The sequence below is a fragment of the Theropithecus gelada genome, chromosome 6, assembly GCF_003255815.1.
Source record: "Theropithecus gelada isolate Dixy chromosome 6, Tgel_1.0, whole genome shotgun sequence".
Lineage (NCBI taxonomy): Eukaryota > Metazoa > Chordata > Mammalia > Primates > Cercopithecidae > Theropithecus > Theropithecus gelada.
In genome coordinates this window covers 119,179,348-119,200,989 of record NC_037673.1, presented here as the reverse complement: position 1 = coordinate 119,200,989, position 21,642 = coordinate 119,179,348, and the positions used below count along the sequence as shown (strand labels likewise).

General features: G+C 37.6%; 1 protein-coding gene and 1 pseudogene across 1 annotated transcript in view; both read right to left on the bottom strand.

The window, feature by feature from the left end:
- The window catches only part of SNX2 (sorting nexin 2), a 52,473-nt gene extending 31,036 nt beyond the window's left edge, over positions 1 to 21,437 (bottom strand). The window contains 7 exon segments of the mRNA XM_025387396.1: positions 260 to 303; positions 449 to 515; positions 2,507 to 2,572; positions 2,575 to 2,643; positions 2,645 to 2,670; positions 6,971 to 7,088; positions 21,272 to 21,437. Of these exon segments, the coding sequence (XP_025243181.1) occupies positions 260 to 303; positions 449 to 515; positions 2,507 to 2,572; positions 2,575 to 2,643; positions 2,645 to 2,670; positions 6,971 to 7,088; positions 21,272 to 21,379 (498 nt within the window). The 5' untranslated portion in view covers positions 21,380 to 21,437.
- LOC112627301 lies at positions 6,133 to 6,261 on the bottom strand (annotated as a pseudogene).
- Positions 21,438 to 21,642: the final 205 nt, after the last annotated feature.

The window sequence follows — 21,642 nt, the reverse complement described above, 5'->3', positions numbered from 1 at the left end:
CCCCTACTCCTCCCCATCATTTCCCACATCTATGTCTTGGCTTAGGCATCTTGAGGTCTGAATTAGGTCCCATCCTGCATACTCTCACTGAACACTACATATCAAACCACTCACAACTCATTGTACCTATTTCTTGGCAATCTTTATTAGGTGGTACCCTTTATAAAGACAGGGATCACTTCTACCTCAATCATAGCCATATCCTCATACTACACATAATGAGGGCTCAACAGTTTTTTTAAAAGCACAAAAAGCTCACCTTTGTTGTTACTCTATATGCCATATAGGCATTCATGCCATCACCTACAAAAAAAGTCAAACACTACTATTAAAATCACATGCATAAAAATAAAACTCATTTAATACTATACTGATGTATGAAGAAAAACAATACTAAACCAACAAACTAATAAAAAGCAAATACAAAATATCATAAATATTGACTCACCAACTTTCTCTGGATCTGATACACCAATTTCTATGTCAAAAATATCCCCATTTGCTTCTTCTTCAATCTAGAAAGTATAATTTATTTTTTGGCATTAAAAATTATAATTTAAATTATTGTCATGACACTAATTTTTATCATCTATTTTCTGTAAGAGTCACTGTCAAAACAAATAATTTAGCCACCCAGCACTTCACTTTTGAAAAACAATAAAAACTTTCACATTTCCTGACTTCACAAACAAAATACACACACACACACACACACGAAAAAGACCATCTGGAGAAGTAACAAGTTTTTCTTTTTTTTTTTAAAGACATAGTCTCACTCTGTTGCCCAGGTGGGAGTGCAGTGGCTCAATCTCAGCTCACTGCAACCTCTGCCTGCTGGGTTCAAGCAATTCTCATGCCTCGGCCTCTCAAGTAGCTGGGATTACAGGTGTCTGCCACCACACCCAGGTGATTTTTGTATTTTTAGTAGAGACAGGGTTTCACCATGTTGGCCAGGCTGGTTTCAAACTGCTGACCTCAGGTGATCTGCCCACCTCGGCCTCCCAAAGTGCTGGGATTACAGGTGTGAACCACTGCGCCCAGCCCAAAATCTCGTGTTAATTCCTCAGATGCAGAAAAAAATGTTTTAGTCTTTTTGTACAAATATTGTGGGATTTTTTGTTCTATATACTGAATCTTGAGATTCAGATTATTAAAAAATTACCTGTTTAATTAATTTTAATACTAGCATTTTTCAAAGTTCTGTCTCTACCCCTTAATACCAAGGAGGTAGGTACTCATTACTTTTATCAGTAGAACCTTACAAACCAGCAGAAGTGATTATACTGAAAAGCAACTTTAGTATCAAGATTTCTCAAATTATCTAATAAACACATGTTCTTCTGGAGGCCAAGGAAAGCATTATAAACCTCAATGAAAAAGCAGTAAGTGGGAAAAATGATAACCCTATGTCGAGACTTCAGAGAAGCCCTTGTAAATGCCATTAAAAATAAGCAATTCAAACATTAGCTCTGCAGGAAAGCTTTGTTATTCTCAAGCACAAAGTTCAGAGATTATTCAACTTTGCAAATTTTTCGAGGCAATTATTAATAGTCTAACAGTATCTAAATGAAAAGTGTTTTGAACCATAATTGTTTTATTTCAAGGTTGTCTTCTTGTACAGATATTTTTAAAGTAAAACTTTAAAAAATCATTACATAAGAGTATATAAATTTTAAGTGTACAGTTCAATAAGTCTTCACAAAGTGAACACATCTTTGTAACTAGAACCTAGATCATAAATAAGCATCATCACTACAGCTCAGGAGGCCCTCTAATGCTTCCCTTCCAGTTACAACCCATTCTTTACCTGCCAAAATAACCACTACCCTGACATCTAACACTGTACCTTAGTTTTACCTGTTTTTAAAGTTCATATATTAGAATTACATCAGTGTTCTTTTATGTCGTATTTCCCTTAATATTATGTTTGCGAGATTATTCATATTTTTGTATGTGGTTATTTGATCATGGTCATTTTAATGACATTATTTCCATGAATGACTTTTAAATATATAATTTTGCCATTAAAATAACCTCATTTTTCTTTTCCAAATTCACCTTGTCAGAAATTACTGCCAAATCATGAGAATGTACCTTTAACTGATATACATCCTCCCTTCTTTTTCAATAGCAACCTTTAAGTATTAATAGTATTTATTACAAATTTTATCAAATAAATTTACACAAAATATCACTTTATTGTGATTAACAGTTTTCAAAGCACTTTTATATATCATCTGACCAACAGAGAAACCCAGGGAAACACACGCTATTATCATAAAATCAGAAATGACAAACTCCTTCACTTAACAAGGTAAATGATATACCCAGGTCACTGGGTAGAGTGGGGGAGATGGAAGCCAGATCCCATAACTTATTTAGTCCAAAATTCTTTTCCCAAAATGTCTGAAAGGCTTTGATTAGAAATGACTAACAGCAGAGTGATGTTGGGTGGGGGAAAAAAGGTATATATTTACATATTAATTTAGAATACATTTTCCTGTACCTCTTCCCTGGATCTATCAAAGATCACGGGAGCAGACATACTCTTTGATTCAATTCTAGGAGCAATTAGTGTCGTAGGAGTGACAGGTGTGACTGCAGGAGAAGGTTCCGAGGATAGGATAGGTTCCCTTTCAGGGCTGTCCAAAGAAACTTCTTCTGTGGCTTCTAGACATAGATTAAACAAGTTAGTTAAGAACACTGGCAAGCAAAGCCCCAATATTCTACATAGCAGTTAATGGATTATAAAAAATATTTTTATATTACCCACAAATAAAAAATAATATCATTTAAAAATAATTGTGACAAAGGAATTTTATGCATCCTTCATTAGTTATTTACCACAACTTTAAAATCAACTGTAACTTTGTTGGTTTTAGAAAGAATCCTATTAAGTTAGCTTAATTATACTAGTGGTAGGGATAAGGCTGAAAGAAAAGCAATGATGTAGATGATTCCACATTTGTGTTTGGATTTGTAACATCTTGTGGTAACTTACCTTTCAAATATTTATTTACACTAATATTATGATTATTTTATACATATAAACACAAATTTTATGGTGGAAGTCTGCCCACAACTATTTTAACTTGGATTAAAAACTGGTTAGGAAAAGCTACAAAGTTAGTAATCTCAAGCAATTAATTGCTAAAGATTACTGGATATTAATTGGATACACAAATATGACACAAAACAAATAGGTGTTTACGTTTTAAATTAAAATGCCCACTCACTTGAAAAATCTAATACTAATAATTTTAAAAAATCAAACCAAATCAATACTGAATGTCTACAGGCTACATAACGTTGTGCTAAGTGCAACGGAAAAACACACAAAAATGTAAAATATCATACCTGCCCTCAGAGAGTTTATAATCTAGTTGGGGAAAACAAGACATAAGCATGTGGGATGTTAAATAATAATAAAAGACTTAAATAATAGCCAGGCAAACAATGAAAAGAATGTTATAAGACATGTAATTGCTACATAAGCTACAGAACAAACACTACAATTTGAGTTGAGACAGGAGACAAAAATCAGGAAAAGTTTACAAAATGGATCTGAGAAGACTGAAATGGGTAGAGAAAAAATGAAGGAAGAATTCAATGAAAATGGAATAATAGCATATGCAAAAAGCAGAGCCAGGAAAGGGAAAATTACAATTGATGGCCATAATGTAAACCACAACTTTGCTGGTTTGTAGAATTGATACTAGGAAAGGAAGGCAGGACCTCAAGGAAAACACAGGACCAGGCCAGTGGTTTCTAACCTGGGGTTCTTAGATTCTTAGAGGTTCAAGATGGTGGTAATGATAGTCAGTGAACCATTTTAATCTTAATACCTCAAGGTATAGCAGTAATAGCATATTTACCTGAAATAAGGTTATACATGTCAACATTTTATCAAGCTATGCTTACTGGTTATCTCATATTGATGAGATCCTTACTTAGTAAAAATGATCTCTTTACTTTTTCATATTAAAAGCGAAAATGATCAATAACTGAAAATCTTTCAAACTACCGTAACCAGAAGAAGGAAAATGGACTATAGATGTTGAAACAGGATATAGATAAGCCTACCAAAACAAAATAAAAGTTTATATGCAACTTTAGGCTGTGATGATTAATGGTATTTATTACTCTTTTTGTAAAGAAATGAAACCAATGAGTAATACGATAAAGTAAAAAAGCAGTATATCAAAGCTACAAGTGTGAGATCTTTACAACAATAAGCAAAACAGCAAGCACCAAAGAAAACAAAAACCCCAGAATCTGAAAGAGACACTGCTATTTGGCAACAGACTCACAGACAAAATACTGTGAGAGATAGTAACTTTATTGAGAAATCAGTATAGATGAAGTCATTTAAACTTTTTAATAACATTTTACTTTACTGATACTGAGTTTTGTGTTATTTACACTAACAGGCTGCTTCATTCAAAAACTGTAGGATTTAGATTCAACATACTAATATAATCTGTCTTAAATTTTCTTCATGACACCTTTTAGCTTAATTAAACCAATATATTACAAATTCACAAGGTTTAATTTAAAGCAGACCTAAAGATTCAGGAAGATGCTTCATAGGTGCTAACTATAAAGATTAAATGTTCCTTGGAGACATGCTTCGAGACATGTATAAACTGATTATGTCAATGTCACTACAGCAATATCTATATTCTTTCCTCTGGTATAGGAGGAACAAATCAAGTATAGTTTTCTCATTACTGAACAATAGTTTTCACCATCCCAGTAACATATGCTGCTTCCTATTACAGTTTCCTAGAACCATACTCCTCCATAGAAGGAGGAATGCTACACCTGTTAAAATGTACTATAAATAAGAACCAAGTGTACTATTCATTCGTTCATACAAAAATCATCAGATTAGGTCTTCAGTCACTTAATGATGTCATTATGAAATACAGCTGAGTTTAAGATGAAAGCTAAAGCATAGAAAAGGTTTCTATTTTTAGGTTAACAAAGGAGACAGATGACTATGTTTATTGTTCTTTAGTTACCATCTCTCTCTTTTTTTTAAAACAAACACTGATATTCACCATATTTGATTCACAGAATTTAGTATAGACTGCTAGGTAGAATAAAACACTATAAAGATTTTTCTGGCTGGGCTCAGTGGCTCACCCCTGTAATCACAATAATTTGGGAGGCCCAGGTGGGAGGACTGTTTGAGGCCAGGAGTTCAAGACCAGCCTGGGCAACACAGCAAGATCCTATCTCTACAAAACATGAATAAATTATCCAGGTATGGTGGCACATGTCTGTAGACTTAGCTACTTGAGAAGCAAGGGTGGGAGAATTGTTTGTGCCCAGGAGTTCGAAGCTGCTGTGAGCTATGATGGCACCACTACACACTCCAGCTTAGGTGACAGAGTGAGAACCTACCTAAAAATTGTTTTTAATTTTTATTCTAACCAAGCTAAGTGGGCAAATATCATTGTATAGTCCTCACTTGGCTAACTCTTTGATCAGCTGTGCATACTGTCAAAAAAAAAAAAAAACCTCGCATGTACACAAACACACACAGACACAGTTCTGTTGTTACAGTAAGGTTTAAACATACTCATCTACATAGAAATCTGAGATTATAGGGTGAAGGAGTCTTTAAGAAAATGGATAATTTAAAACCTCTTTGTATGACCCTATACTATTAAAGGAATACACAGAATTTTAGATTAGTACTTGATAAGTAGAGAAAGAACTTGTGTCATATTTTAGCATAAGATACAAATACCATGAAACAACTTTGAAAGATTGCCTGGAAAAAAGTCCATGAAAGGACATAATAACAAATACTGTAATATTACAACTTTGGTTAACTGTGATTTTAACTCTAAGTTGTTAGGTGGCTTAAAATTTTAAAGAGAGAACATGATGGTATGTGGTATCATACTTTTAATTTTGTGACACAATAAAATATGTGAATTCATCTGCAGTGACACTTCTCATGGACTGAATCAAGGTGTAAATTATATGGATTTTTGTGATGGAGGATTATATCTTCAAGCATGTTTGTACAAAAACACAGAATGGTTTGAATATTGAACCACCATGAAAGTTGAGAACATAATTATTCATTTTTTATCTTTTTTTCTTTTTCCTTTTTCATGTGAGATGGGTAATGTGCCAATACTAGCAAGGTTTGAGGGAGGCACATCTCACAGATTAGTGTGAAGTCCCAATCTTGAGTTAAAATGTTTAGTGTGAAAATCCCAAGCTTATGAGCCACAAAAGAAACCATTCATATTAAGTTTTGACTCAATGAAAGCCAGTTCAGGTAAATTAGGCTATTAAACACACAAAATAAAATTTACCATTTTCATTTTTGTGTCATTAATTTTAAGGAAGATGTTGCTTTTTAATATTAAAACATTAATTTTAATTTTAAAGCAGATAATTGTTAAAAAGAGTCCTTTTTTTCTTAAGTTAGGATGAACTACACCAAATCCTGCCCCTGTATCAAAAACAAATTCCTTAAGCATCAATATATTCACCTAAAAGTGGGTCAAATAGAACAGATGGTAAATGGTACAGCAATTTATTAAAACAGCTTTCAAACATAAATATAGAATAATTTTTAAATCCATAGTTTGATTTTACTTTGTGACAACTTGTAAGCAACAAAAAAGTACAATCATTGCTATTTCCCAAAGTATGAGTATCACAATCATTAGTCTTTTGCATCTAAGTACTGCCCCCAATCAAATTATAATATATAATTTATTCTCAAATGCTTACAGCCAGAAAGAACCACATTTTTGCTTCTCTGGACAGTGCACATTTTTCATACAGTGATGTGACTGGAAATTCCCCATCCTTCTAAGTTGTTACAAGAGCTGCCACTAACACTTTACACAGAATTTCAGTTTTGTTTTAGATATTTTCTATCTAATAGAAAAATATACCGCAATTGACCATTATTAAAAAATAAAGACATGACAATTACCTGCAAAAAGATCTTCTCTGTCATCATCTAATCCAACTTCTGTGGGTTTTGGGCCATTGGAGTTTGCACTAATTTCTTCTGCAGGAAGACTAGCTGGTTCTGGAGATGATGGACTTGACTGTTACAAAAGAACAATAATAGGTAAAGGATTGGCATGTTTACCTGTTATAACTCTGTCACCATGTACTACAGAAATAGAACATTCTCTTGGTAAGAATGGAGGAAAGAACAAGAACAGCTATTTATATTTCCTCCTCTGAGAGTAAGAATGAACTAATAACACACTTTTAACTCATCATCTTTCTTAACAAAAAGTCACTTAAGATGTAAAAAAGAAAACCTTTTTTTCTTTCTATTTTTGAGAAAGGGTCTCACCTATGGCCCAGGCTGGAGTGTAGTGATGTGAGCTTGGTTCACTGCAGCCTTGACCTCCCAGGCTCAAACGATCCTTCCACCTCAGCCTCCAGGGGAGCTGGGACTAAAAGTGTACGTCACCAAACCTGGTTCATTTTTGTTTTTTGTTTGTTTGTAGAGATGGGGTTTCACCATGTTGCCCAGCTTGAACTCCTGAGCTCAAGTGATCCTCCCACCTCAGCCTCTCAAAGTCCTGGGATTGCAGGTGTGTGCCAACGCCCCTGGCCAGAAAACCTTTTCTAGTCATCCTTTTTAGAGGTACTAGTTTGTCATACTAAGTTATAATTAACAAAAACCAAATTTAATATTTTACACAGTCATATACAGCAGAACCAAAACCATATCATGTCCCTTGATTTTCAAAAATCCCTAATTTTGTTTTTGTTATTGATATGTTTGTTTTTTATCCTGGTGGAGGCAGATATACCCAAACACCAAAATTCCACGTGACTCAACAGATCCTGAAAACATGCTGCATGTCCAAGAAGTTCAAAGCACTGCTTTACTATAAGAGGAAAATTTACTACTAGTTGAATTAAGACCAATTATTCTAAAATTTCTATCGCATCAAACTGAAAATGTGACTTCTCAAGACATTTATATTTCATATAAGCTAATGACTATTCTTGTGCTTTTTTTTTTTTTTTTTTGAGACAGAGTCTCACTCTATTGCCCAGGCTAGAGTGCAATGATGCAATCTTGGCTCACTGCAACCTCCACCTCCACCTCCAACTCCACCTCTCAGGTTCAAGCGATTCTCCTGCCTCAGCCTCCTGAGTAGCTGGGATTACAGGCATGCGCCACCACATCCAGCTAATTTTTGTATGTGTGTGGGGGGGAGGGGGCAAGGGTGGGGGGCAGTCTTGTAAACTGAAGAATGTGGGGAAAATCCCAGAGAAAAACCTAGAGAAGGGGATCCCCTAATTCTGAGACTGAATGTGTGCAAATCTCAGGGTCAACCCTGAGTAGCACACGTGTAGCCAAACAGCACAGCAATTCTCACAGACTGGAAAACTCAATTGATACTTGGGTCTCTGTCAAAGTCCCAGATTAAGACCTGAGTGGTGCCTGCATGAGACAGACCCGAAGAAGCAAAAGCTTTGAAAACTGAACTGAGATTAGAACCACTGCCCACAGAAGGCAAAACAGAATTTGTAATCTGAACCTAAGCAAGTTGATTGCCTGATAAAACAAAAAAATAAACAAAAAATCCCAATAGTCTCCAAAGGATTATAACAGGATGCAGAGTCTACACAATATAACATTTTGGATGTTTCACATATAGTCCAAAATTATTTGTCATAAAGAGTCCAAAAAATGTGACCAAATCTTAAGAGAAAAGACAATCAACAGACGTCAACCTCGAAATAACCCAGATGTTGAATGTATTATTTTTAAAACTTTTAAAAGCATTTCTAACTATGTTGTATGAAGTAAAGGTAAACATATCTGAAGTGAATGAAATGACAGCTATCAGCAAAGAAACAGAAGCTGCTGCAAAAAAAGAAAGCTGCTACAAAAAAAAAGAAAAAAGAAAAGAAAATGTTAGAACTGGAAAAAAAAAAAATTACCTAAAACAAAAAGTTCACATAAGTGCAATAACAGAATGAGCTGTTACTGAAGAGAATAATGGGTTGTTATTGTTATTGACAGAGCAAAGTTAGTGCAATTGAAAATAAATCTATAGAAAATATCCAATCTGAATAACAAAGATAACTTCTCCTGAGAAAAGAAGTTGAAAAAATGAACAAAGCCTCAAAGACCTATGGGACAATATCAAAATGTTCCAGAAGGAAGGATGAAAGATTGTTGCAGAAGTACTTAAAGAAACAGCAGCTGAAATTTCCCGAATTTGGTGAAAGATATAAATGTACAGATTCAAGAAGCTCAGCAAGCCTCAATGAGGCTAAAATCAAAGAATACTATGCCTACACACGTTAGATTCAAACTGCTGAAAACAGAAGCTATAGGGGAAAAATATAAGCAGCTGGAGAAAAACAACATATTTTCACAGGGGAATACCAATTCAAACAACTGTGGATTTCTCATCAGAAATCACAAAGGCTGCAACGCAGTGGAAGAATACTTCCAAAGTGTTGAAAGACTTATTGACCCAGAAACCTATAAGCAGTGAAAACATCCTTCAGGACTGAAGGTGAAATAAAGTTTTCAGATGAAGTACAAATTAAGAATATTCATCACCAACAGATCTGCTCAAAAACAAATGCTGAAGGAAATTCTTTATGCTAAAAAGAAAAATTACAAGAGCAAACCTTGGGTAAAGGAAAAGCAACAAAAATGGCAAATATCTGAATAAATAAAGCAGATTATTTTTCCTCTTAAGTTCTTTAAAATAGACATGACCGTTGAAGTAAAGATTATAATACATGTATTATATAATACAGCTACAATACACGTAAACTATTCGCAATGTATGATGTATTCTTATCATAACTGAATGCTCATATTGCTAATACCTTGGGGACTCATAGTTCTGACACCAGAAACAAAGAAAGAAAAACAAACATGTTTATATAACAAGAACAACCTTTTCACCTCATAGTCCAGAGCCCAAGAGCAGACTGCACAATGGGAATGATGTGGGCAGTGGGCAACTCAAGTAGAGGCTACTGGGGAGCAGTCCTATCACTATGGAGAGACTATGAGGAATCTACTTCCTTCGAGTGTCCAACAATCAGTAGCTTGGAGTGCCCTGCTCAACTGCCAGGAAGCTGTCACTCTTTTTCTTTCTTTTTTTTTTTGAGACAGTCTTGCTCCGTCCCCCAGGCTGGTGTGCAGTCATGCAATCTTGGCTCACTGCAACCTCTGCCTCTCAGGTTCAAGCAATTCTCCTACCTCAGCCTCCCAAATAGCTGGAACTACAGGCACGCACCACCATGCCTAGTTAATTTTTGTATTTTTTGTAGAGACGGGGTTTCACCATGTTGGCTAGAATGATCTCAAACTCCTGACCTCAAGTGATCCACCTGCTTTGACCTCCCAAAGTGCTAGGATTACAAGCGTGAGCCACCACACCCAGCCAAGAGAGCTGTCACTCTTTAAAGGTTGTAAAAACCTACTTATCTTTGTTCTGCCTCTCCATGCCTCTTCCAGGTTCCTACTGAATAGGAAAAGAGCTGCTTTCTAGTGGATGGAAAGGAATATGGAGAGTGACTGCCAAATGAGAAAGTGATGGTGGGAAAGAATACTGATGGCTTCTCTGCCTGTGGCACAGGTTCTGCATGATCAGAACTACAGTTGTCCAAGATATACAACTGAGTAGACATCTGTATTCTTAATAAATGAATATTCCTTTATTCTCCCACACCATCACCTGGTAGTAGCAGGATAAAAAAATTTAAGATTTTTTTGCTAGTATCTCTTCAATTAAAAAGTGGCACTTTGGATTCCAAACAAGATCAACAAGGACCACTAAAGCCTCCCTCCCCCACAGACTGACACTAAAAATTCTGGATAGAATACAAAAAGCAACAATATAAAAGTAAAAAAATAGCAGGCAGACTAAGGAGGGAGCCAAAATGTAAAAAATAGCCCATCCTTACAAGGATCCGTTTTGCCATATTTTCCTGTATTCTGTCTTGACTTTTCCTGAGGATGGCGCCAACTGCAAAACTATGCTATTGGTGTGGGCAGCAATGACTTACAAGCATAAAGGAGGGAAGGTAAATGAATCTATGTGGTTGTAAAGCTTAGCATTTTACGTGAAGTATACTACTAACTCAGGTGTGTATATTTTAAGCTGCAGGGCGACCACCAAAATATATATTTAAATATAATGATATTAAACAAATATCCAGTAGATAAAATGAAATACTAATAAACATAAAGTAATACACAAGAAAGGAGAAAAGGAAAAAACTGAGGAGAAAAACAGTAAGCAAATAAAACAGTAGATCTAATCTAGCCACATCAATAATTAAATAAATAGCCTAAACATACCCATTAGGAAACACAGATGGCTAGACTGGATATAAAAATAACTACACATATGTTGCCTAAAAAAAACCTGCTTTAAAGACATATTAAATAAGTTAAAAGTAAAACAATAAAAAAGATATATCATGCAGACGATCTACAAGAAAGCTGTTGTGCTAAACATCAGAGTGTGTAAACTTCAGAATAAGAAATATTATCATCAATAAAAAGGGACATTATATGATAAAAGGGTCAATTTACCAAGAAGACAAAACAATCCTAAGCATCTATGTAGCAAAAGAGCTTCAAAATACATAAAGGAAAAACTAAGTGAACTAAAACAAGAAATAAAAATTAAAAATATACAATTATACTTGGAGACTTCGACACTCTTCTCTCAGTAATCGATAAAACAAGTAAATAGGTAACAGGGAAAGACAGAAAAGTATCAACCAACTTGACCTAACATTTATAGGACACTCCACCCAACAAAACAGACTACATACTATTTTCAAAAGTACAGACAGAACATTTATCATAATAGAACATGTTCTGGGGCCATAAAGCAAACTTTAACAACTTAAAAAAATGAAAAGCATAAAACATTCTCTTACCATCACCAAATGAAACCAGAAATCAGTAATAGCTATATGGAAAATCCTCAAATTTTGGAAATTAAACAATATACTTCTAAATAACTCACAGGTCAAATAAGAGGTCACAAGGGAAACTAGAAATTATTTTTAAACTGAATGAAAGCAAAAACACAGTATCAAAATTTGTGGAATGTAGCCAAAGTTGTGCTTAGAGGGAAATACATAGCTAAACAGCAAGAGTAGGGAAAAAAGTCTCAAGACAATGATCCAAACTTCTACTTTAATAAGAAACTAAAAAACCAGGCTCGGTGCAGTGGCTCACACTTATAATTCCAGCATTTTAGGAGGCCAAGATAAGTGGCTCACTTGGGGCCAGAAGTTTGAGAGCAGCCTAGGCAACATAGCATGACGCTCCGTCTCTACAAATAAAAAAAAAAAATTAATAAAAAAAATTAGAACAGCAAATTAAAACACAAAGCAAGCAGAAGAAAGAAAACAAAGAACAGAAATCAATGAAATTCACAACAGAAACAATAGGGGGAAAAAAATCAATGAAAGCAACAGTTAATTGTTTGAAAAGATCCTAAGAGGATATCAAACCTCTACCAAATCAAAATACATAAATAAACAGACAGAAGATGTAAATTACCAGTATCATCAATAAAAAGAAAAGTTTACCCTCCACAAACTCCACAAACATGGTAATAGGATAAGTACTATGACAAACAGTATGCCCATAAATTTCACAACTGAGACTGAATGGATAAATTCCCTAAAAGATACATACTTCCAAAGTTTACCATGAAGTAGTCCTGTATTTTAAAAATTGAATTTGTCATTAAAAGCCTTCCCACAGGCCGGGCGCAGTAGCTCACACCTGTAATCCCTTCCCACAGGCACAGTGGTTCACGCCTGTAATCCCAGCACAGGCCAAGGCAGGTGGATCACGAGGTCAGGAGATCGAGACCATCCTGGCTAACATGGTGATACCCTGTCTCTACTAAAAATACAAAAAATTAGCCGGGCGTGGTGGCGGGCACCTGTGGTCCCAGCTACTCAGGAGGCTGAGGCAGGAGAATGGTGTGAACCCGGTAGGCGGAGCTTGCAGTGAGCCGAGATGGCGCCACTGCACTCCAGCCTGGGAGACAGAGCAAGACTCTGTCTCAAAAAACAAAAAAAAAAGGCTTCCAACACACAAAACTACAATTCAGATGACTTCATTAGTAAATTCTATCAACATTGAGGGAAGATGTAAGACTAATTCCATACAACCTCTTCAAGAATATGGAATAAGAAGAAACACTCGCCCAATCACTTAATGAAGATAGCATTTCTGATATGAAAACCAAAGACATATGAAAAAGAAAACACAAATATCTGTCATGAACATAGACATAAAAGCCTAAACAAAATCTAGCAAATTGCATCCAGCAATATATAAAAAGGATAAATACATTATGATTGTGTGGGGTTTATCCCAGGAATGCAATGCTGATTCAAACTTTTTGAATCAGTTTGAAAATCATTCTAAGGGTAGGGCTTAAAAAAAAAAAAAGAAAAAATCAATATAATCTACCTTATGAATAAATTAAAGAAGAAAACTATATGATTATCATAATGCAGAAAAAGCATTTGTCAAAATTAACATCCATTCATGGATAAAAACTCTCAGAAAACTAGAAACAGAAGAGAACCTTTCATTTGATTAAGCTCATTAAAAAAAAAAAAACCTTACAGATAACATCTTATATCCCGAGATCATGAAAAAGGAAAGAATATTCACTATCACCACTTTTATTCAATATTACACTGGTGGTCCTACCCAGCCATTAGGACAAGAGAAAAAAAAAATGGTATAAAGACTGAGAGAAGGAAATAAAACTCCAATCACAAACAATATGATTATCTACATAGAAAATCATCGGACTCTACAAAAACATACTAAACCTAGTAAGTGTTTAGAACAGTTGCTATCATACAGGGTCAACATGCAACCAAAGGGAAATACAGAAAGTAAAGAAACAAAAGCACCAAAAACTATGAAATACTCAGCGTACAGATCTAGCACATAACACAATATATGCTAGATCCGTGTGCTAAAAGCTACAAACATCAGTGAAAGAAAATCAAGTAAGATCTAACTAAATAAATAGAGAGATTATGCTTTTAGCTTGAAGGCTCAATATTGTTAATGGGTTAATTCTCCTGAAACTAATTTATTAATTCAACACAATCCCAATTAAAATCTCAGCAGGAGGCCGGGCGCGGTGGCTCAAGCCTGTAATCCCAGCACTTTGGGAGGCCGAGGCGGGTGGATCACGAGGTCAGGAGATCGAGACCATCCTGGCTAACACGGTGAAACCCCGTCTCTACTAAAAATACAAAAAAACTAGCCGGGCGTGGTGGCGGGCGCCTGTAGTCCCAGCTACTCGGAGGCTGAGGCGGGAGAATGGCGTGAACCCGGGAGGCGGAGCTTGCAGTGAGCCGAGATCGCGCCACTGCACTCCAGCCTGGGCGACACAGCGAGACTCCGTCTCAAAAAAAAAAAAAATAAAATAAAATAAAATCTCAGCAGGATTTTTCAGTAGAAATCGACAAGTTGATTCTAAAATTATAAGAAAAAGCAAAAGAACTAAAATAGCCAAGGCAAGTTTTAAAATAACAAAGTCAGAGGAGTCATTCGACTTGATTTCAAGATTCAGATTAAGTAATCATGACAGTGTAGACTGGGAAAGGATTCTCAATAGATGAATGAAACAATACAGAAATAGGTCAACCCACACATACATGGTCTGTTCATTTCTGAAAAAGACAGCCCAATAAAGAAAGGCTAGACTTTCAACAAATGGTGCTGGAATAATTAAATATTTGTATTTTAAAAAAAGAATGTCAACCCATATCTTATACAAAAATTAACTCAACATGAATCCTAAATGTACAATGTAAAATTATAAAACGTTTGGAAGTAACTAAAAGCAAAACCTTTGTGACCGTGGGTTAAAGTTAGCAAAGGATTTCATATATGTGACATCTAAAATACTATCAATAAAAAAAGAAAAGACAGCTTTCCTTTACCAAAATGTTAAACATCTGCTCTGACAAAGATACTGTTAATCGAACAAAAACACATGTCACCAGGCAGGCATGGTGGCTCACGTCTGTAATCCCAGCAGTTTGGGAGGCCAAGATGGGTGGATCACGAGGTCAAGAGATCGAGACAATCCTGGCTAACACGGTGAAACCTTGTCTCTCCTAAAAACACACAAAAAATTAGCTGGACACGGTAGCGCGTGCTTGTAGTCTCAGCTACTCGGGAGGTTGAGGCAGGAGAATCGCTTGAACAGGGGAGGCGGAGGTTGCAGTGAGCTGAGATCACACCACTGCACTCCAACCTGGCAACAGAGCGAGACTCCATCTCAACAAAAACAAAAAACAAAAACAAAAAAACAAAAAACACAAGTCACCGACTGCGGGAAAAAAAAAATTCAGAACATAAATAATTCTCAAAATTCAGTATTTTAAACGAGCAAAACAGGTCAGGTGCAGTGGCTCATGCCCGTAATCCCAACACTTTGGGAGGCCGAGGCAGGTAGATCACTTGAGGTCAGGAGTTCAAGACCAGCCTAGCCAACATGGCAAAATTCCACCTCTACTAAAAATACAAAAATTAGCTGGGCGTGGTGGTGGGCGCCTGTAATCCCAGCTACTAGGGAGGCTGAGGAAGGCAAATCTCTTGAACCCAGGAGGCAGAGGTTGCAGTGAGCACAGATTGTACCAACTGCACTCTAGCCTGGGCAACAGAGTGAGATTTCATCTCAAATAAAATAAAATAAAATAAAATAAAATAAAATAGGCCAGGTATGGAATAGGCCGGGCGCGGTGGCTCACACCTGTAATCCCAGCACTTTTGGAGGCTGAGGCGGGCAGACTGCCTGAGGTTAGGAGTTCGAGACCCACCTGGATAACATGGTGTAACCCTGTTTCTACTAAAAATACAAAAATTAGCTGGGCGTGGGGCCTGTAATCCCAGCTATTCAGGGGGCTGAGGCAGTAGAATCTCTTGAACCCAGGAGGTAGAGGTTGCAGTGAACCAAGATCACACCACGGCACTCCAAGCCTGGGCGACAGAGCAAGACTCTGTCTCAAATAAAATTAAAATAAAATAATAAGCAAAAGTTGTAAAAGAACACATAACCAAAAAAGATAATATTCAGATGTTATGTACATAAAAAGATACTCAGCAACATTAGTCATTAGGGAATATATATTAAAGGCATGAGGTAACACTAAACACCTCTTAGAATGGCTAAAAGTCAGTGGTGTGTTGGCAAATGTTTAGCAATCAGATCTGCAGAGGAGAAGATCCAGATTTTTAGCTTTTGCTGATTTCTGTGGTAGAGTTGGGAAGACGTACTTTCCACCATACAGACATAATTAATCTCAAGAGCATAGGTAATAGGGAAATATAGTAAAGGAATTAGTGAGGAGTTTTGTATATTTATTATTTTTACATATTTATAACATTAATAAAAATTTTATACATTTATAAACTTTACATATGTATATATTTAATTTTAAATTCATTGTATTTAACTCGTAATAATGGCGGTGTATTAACTAGTTCATAAAATTCCTAAAAATGTAACATGCAGTTCTTGTTAGCAAGACCAGCCTTAAGCTCACCACTGCCTAAAACTAAAACTGCTAATAACAAGTGCTGACAAGGATGTGGAAAAGCTGTCATTCTTAGTCATTATTGATGCAATGAAAAATGGTACAGCCACTTTGGAAAATAGTTTGGCAGTTTATTTAAAGTTAAGCTTATATTTACCACACAACCCAGCCACCTTACTTTGTATGTACGCTGCAAAACTGAAAACTCATGCTCACACAAAAGCCTGTAAGTACACGTTTATATTGCTTTATTCATAAATACCCCAAACTGGAAACAACTGAAATGTCCTTCGGCTAATCAACAGACAAACTGTCATTAACAACTGATACACAGAACAAACTTAATGACTCTCAAATGCTTTATGTTAAGTTAAAGAAAGTCAAACTCTAAAAGTTTCATAATGTATGATTCCACCTATATGACATTCTAGAAAAGACAAAACTTAAGGCAGAAAACAGATCAGTGGTTGCCAGAGGCTGGAAAGAGGCTAAGAAAATCTCTTCAAGAAAAGTTGAGCATCCCTCTCTCAAGCAACTTCATAGAATAACATATTTTTATAGGATCTAAAAATAATTCATTCAAAACTTCTTATATTTAAAGGTTTCAAGACAAAGTGGTCAACTAGAATCATGCTTCTTCACAAATCTCTTTCTAGTAATTTTCCATGCTTAATGCATTTAAATACCTGTTCACAAATTTTTCCCTCTGAAACATAGATAATTCATACTGAAATTTTCAAAAAATTCATACATTTAAAGTTGGAGGCCCAAGGATTAGAAAACAGAATTAAGAAAACAAGGCCGGGGACGGTGGCTCAGGCCTGTAATCCCAGCACTTTGGGAGGCCGAGCTGGACACATCACAAGGTCAGGAGTTCAAGACCTGCTTGGTCAACATGGTGAAACCTCGTCTCTACTAAAAATACAAAATTTAGCCAGGTGTGGTGGTGTGCACCTGTAATCCCAGCTACTTGGAAGGCTGAAGCAGAGGATGCAGTGAGCCAAGATTGCGCCACTGCACTCCAGCCTGGGACACAGCAAGACTCCGTCTCAAAAAAAAAAAAAAAAGAAAAGAAAAGAAAACAAGTTATATACACTTTTACTACCTGTTGTGTTAGAACAGCAGATATTAAACTTGTTCTCAGTTCCTCTTTATCAAAAGTGTCTCTTGTCTTAATCTACTTTCTCTTGATAATTCTCAACCACTTTTAGGGCCTCAAAGATCATCTCCACGCAATCAAGTCACTCCAGTCTTCTATACTGTTTCTGTACCTTATGCATATTTTAATTACACATATATCACCTGTTTCTGTACCTTGTGCAGATATTTAATTACACATATATCACCTGGTATGGCAGGTATTTATTCACATGGTTGTATTTATTATACTGACTTCTGTTGGTTCATACACTCCACTAGAGGAGGGCTAGATTTCCACAAAGATCCCGGTTTAGTGTTTTCAATAAATTTAAGATAGACTCCCAAAGCTACATCTCTAGCCCATCCAGCATCCCTAGCTGCCTAATGCTATCTTCACTGATATAACATATCCTTAAGTGAAATAAACTTATTATTCCCTCCCCTAAGAATCATCTGAAGGGAGGCATTATAAGTATTCTGAATATTATCTTTTAATCTGTTATTACATCAGTTCTCTTTTCTCCTTTATTATTTGCACTTTCGTTCTTTAGGCCTTTAACCTCAGACTGTTTAAAGTGCCTCCAACTCAGAACAACACAAACTGGGGCCTGTCAGGGGAGGGTGGGAGAGCATTAGGGAAAAGACCTAATGCATGCTGGGCTTAATACCTAGGTGATGGGTTGATAGGAGCAGCAAACCACCATGGCACACATTTACCTATTAAGAAACCTGCAAATCCTACACAAGTACCCCAGAACTTGAAAAAATAAAATAATTTTTTTAAAAAAGTGCCTCCAACTCATCCCATTTTGGGAAACCAGTCTGGCAACTCTTCAAATGATTAAACTTATTTAAAAGTTTAAAAAGTTGATCTTATAGAAGTAGAAAGTAAGTGATTAGTAGAGTCTGGGAAGGGGCCAATAGTCAAAAATGGGTTAACATACAAAATTACAGCCAAATAGGAGGAATAAATTATAGTGTTCTAGAACTGATGATCTATATCAGAATTACCCAGGGCCTTGCAATTCAATGTTGTCTATGCACCAGAGGCACTGATATCAGGAAAGCTTATTAAAAATGCCGAATATCGGGCTCTACTCAGTCCTACAGAATCAGAATTTGCACTTCAACAAGATCCCTATTTATAAAGATTGCAAAACACGGATCTAGAACACTTTATTAAACATGCTGTTTCCAGTGAGGCACAGCCATCTGCATTTTAAAGATGAATACTGTGGATACTCAGCCACACCACAGTTTGAGAAGCACTGTTTAAAAGAAAAGTGAAGCACTGAAAGAACGTTCCTTTAAAGCAGTTTTGGTATACTAGGAAATACTGCTATATATTCTTTCCAAATTTGAAAAGAAAAAAAAAATCTGACTTTACAAATCTCATAGCCACACCACCTTCTGAAAATCAGTAACCTAAATGAGTATATTAAATAAGGGGCTGAGATGAACAATCAAAAACAAATGTGTTTACAACTTTCACGTGCGTTAACCAAGATAAATTATTCATAAACAAACTTTGCAGACTTACGGAAGAAAGGATATAACGCTCTGGTTTTTAAAAAGTTCCATTCACTGGCCGGGCGCGGTGGCTCAAGCCTGTAATCCCAGCACTTTGGGAGGCCGAGACGGGCGGATCACGAGGTCAGGAGATCGAGACCATCCTGGCTAACACGGTGAAACCCCGTCTCTACTAAAAAATACAAAAAACTAGCCGGGCGAAGTGGCAGGCGCCTGTGGTCCCAGCTACTCGGGAGGCTGAGGCAGGAGAATGGCGTGAACCCGGGAGGCGGAGCTTGCAGTGAGCTGAGATCCGGCCACCGCACTCCAGCCTGGGCGACAGAGCCAGACTCAGTCTCAAAAAAAAAAAAAAAAAAAGTTCCATTCACATGGGAAATACAGATTATAGTTCTTTTTACTCAACTCTAAAAGACCCCCAACAGAATGCTTAGCCTTCACAGTATTCTAGTTCACACTAGGGTCAATCAAGTTTGTTCTGATTCTCGCTGGTAGAAAAACTGTATCCTCCAAAAGGAATACAGGTCTTAGGATCCTGCAGACACTTTCAAAACACATGTACATGTTAAAGTAGCTGTATAGTAAGTATAAAGGGCTAAAAGGATACTAATCCCCAAAAATATATTCTGCAAAGTAATTTTTATTAATTTTAGGAGGTGCTGGTTTTAACTCAGGTAAACATTTACTATTAGGCTTGTGCAAAAGTAATTGCGGCTTTTGGCTATTAAAAGGGATGGCAAAAAACGCAATTACTTTGTTCCAACCTAATACACATGTTCAAAATTTTGTGAGAGACACAAAGATGATCAGGAAACTAACACTAGCTACAGGAAGCCTATAACCTGAGGGGACGTGGGGTTTGGCTGGGACATTGCACATGCAATTAGCAGAATGTGATCAGTGCTGAAAACGGTTTCCGGGTTTCCAATTTCAGGTAACTGAATTTCAGATAATGGATATTTTACAGTAATTTCCAATTGATTGGGTGCAGAGTTGAACAAGCCAAGAAAGCTTATTAAAAGTACTTCATAAGCAAGTACAGCCCACGGTAAACAATCCTCTGGGAAATTTCGTACATTTTAATTCACATACACACACTTAAAATTAGGCTGTGAAGTGTGGGTGCTCTCATCAAACGCAAAGCAATTCAAATGTGAACTGGATATAGTAGGGCCCAATACAGTTAAGTTTACAGAGGGTGTTTCCTTTGACAAAAACAGGAACACACAGCTTCAGAGATCGCTGATCAAGCGAGAAAAGAGGAAAAAGGAGTGGACATCTGTTTCTATTTCTCCCTAGGTAACTTAGAAAAAAAAAACCACACACACACACACACAAAACAGCAGTTTCCTGGACTAATCCTGCCTTCAGTTTTACATTTTATAAACACTATGACCTTTTAAAAGTCTAGGAACTAAAGACAAACAAAAACAGGCAAACGCATTTACCTAATTAGTCCAAATCGAAAGCAGCTCCCTCAAGAGGAACCTCAGTCCGTGAAGAGCCATTCCTGGGAAAGGGCACCCATTCATTTCCCACAGACCCTCAGCCCCTCAGCGCTCACTTCACTGCACTCCCCTGGCAGCGGCACACCCTTCCTCGGGAAAGGAAAAGCGAGCACCTCTCCAAAAGGGCTACTGAAGCCCCCGGAGAGCTCGGTGGAGGTTTACTGGGATGCAGAGCAAGCCCTTTCCTGGCTTGAAGAGGAGGAGGTGCAAGTGACACCGAGGAAGGCCAGCTGAGCTGGGAAAGGGCCGCTGCCATTCTCAGTTCGGTCCCGGCCCCTCAGAGGATTAGGTCGGCACCCCCGGGTCGCAGGCTGCTCTCCTGAGGAGGCCTTGCGCTCAGCCCGACACAGACCTCTGACGGGCACCGGAGGTGGGGCTCGCGTCACAGGTGTCACCCCTAGACGGTCCTTGCAAACCCGGGGGGTGGGGAGGGAAAAGTCAGGGCAGGGGAAAGGTGAGACGAGCGACAGCGACGCAGCGCAGCACCCACAGCGACGCGCTCTCACCTCTAGGGTGGAGACAGTGCTGGTGAACAGGTCCTCTCCGTCCTCCAGATCCTCAAAGTCGGTGGGCTTCCCGTCCCCCAGCGGAGGAGGTTCCCTCTCGGCCGCCATCTTCGCTCGCCCGGACTACTGCGCGAGCTGGGCCTCGCGGACCCGTCACGTGAGCACGCACGGCTGGGCCCGCGCCGACCCGCCAGCTGCCCCGCCCCCGGCCGGCCCCTCAAGGCCCCGCCCAGCCGCGCTCTGCCCCGCCCCCGGCCTCTTGACAGCGCCCACCCGGAGAGCCAGGCTCTCGCCCCGCCCCTTTGTCCCGCCTCCTCCCAGCAAGTCTGGGACGTAACCCTCTTTTCGCCGCCGACTTGCTGACCCGACTT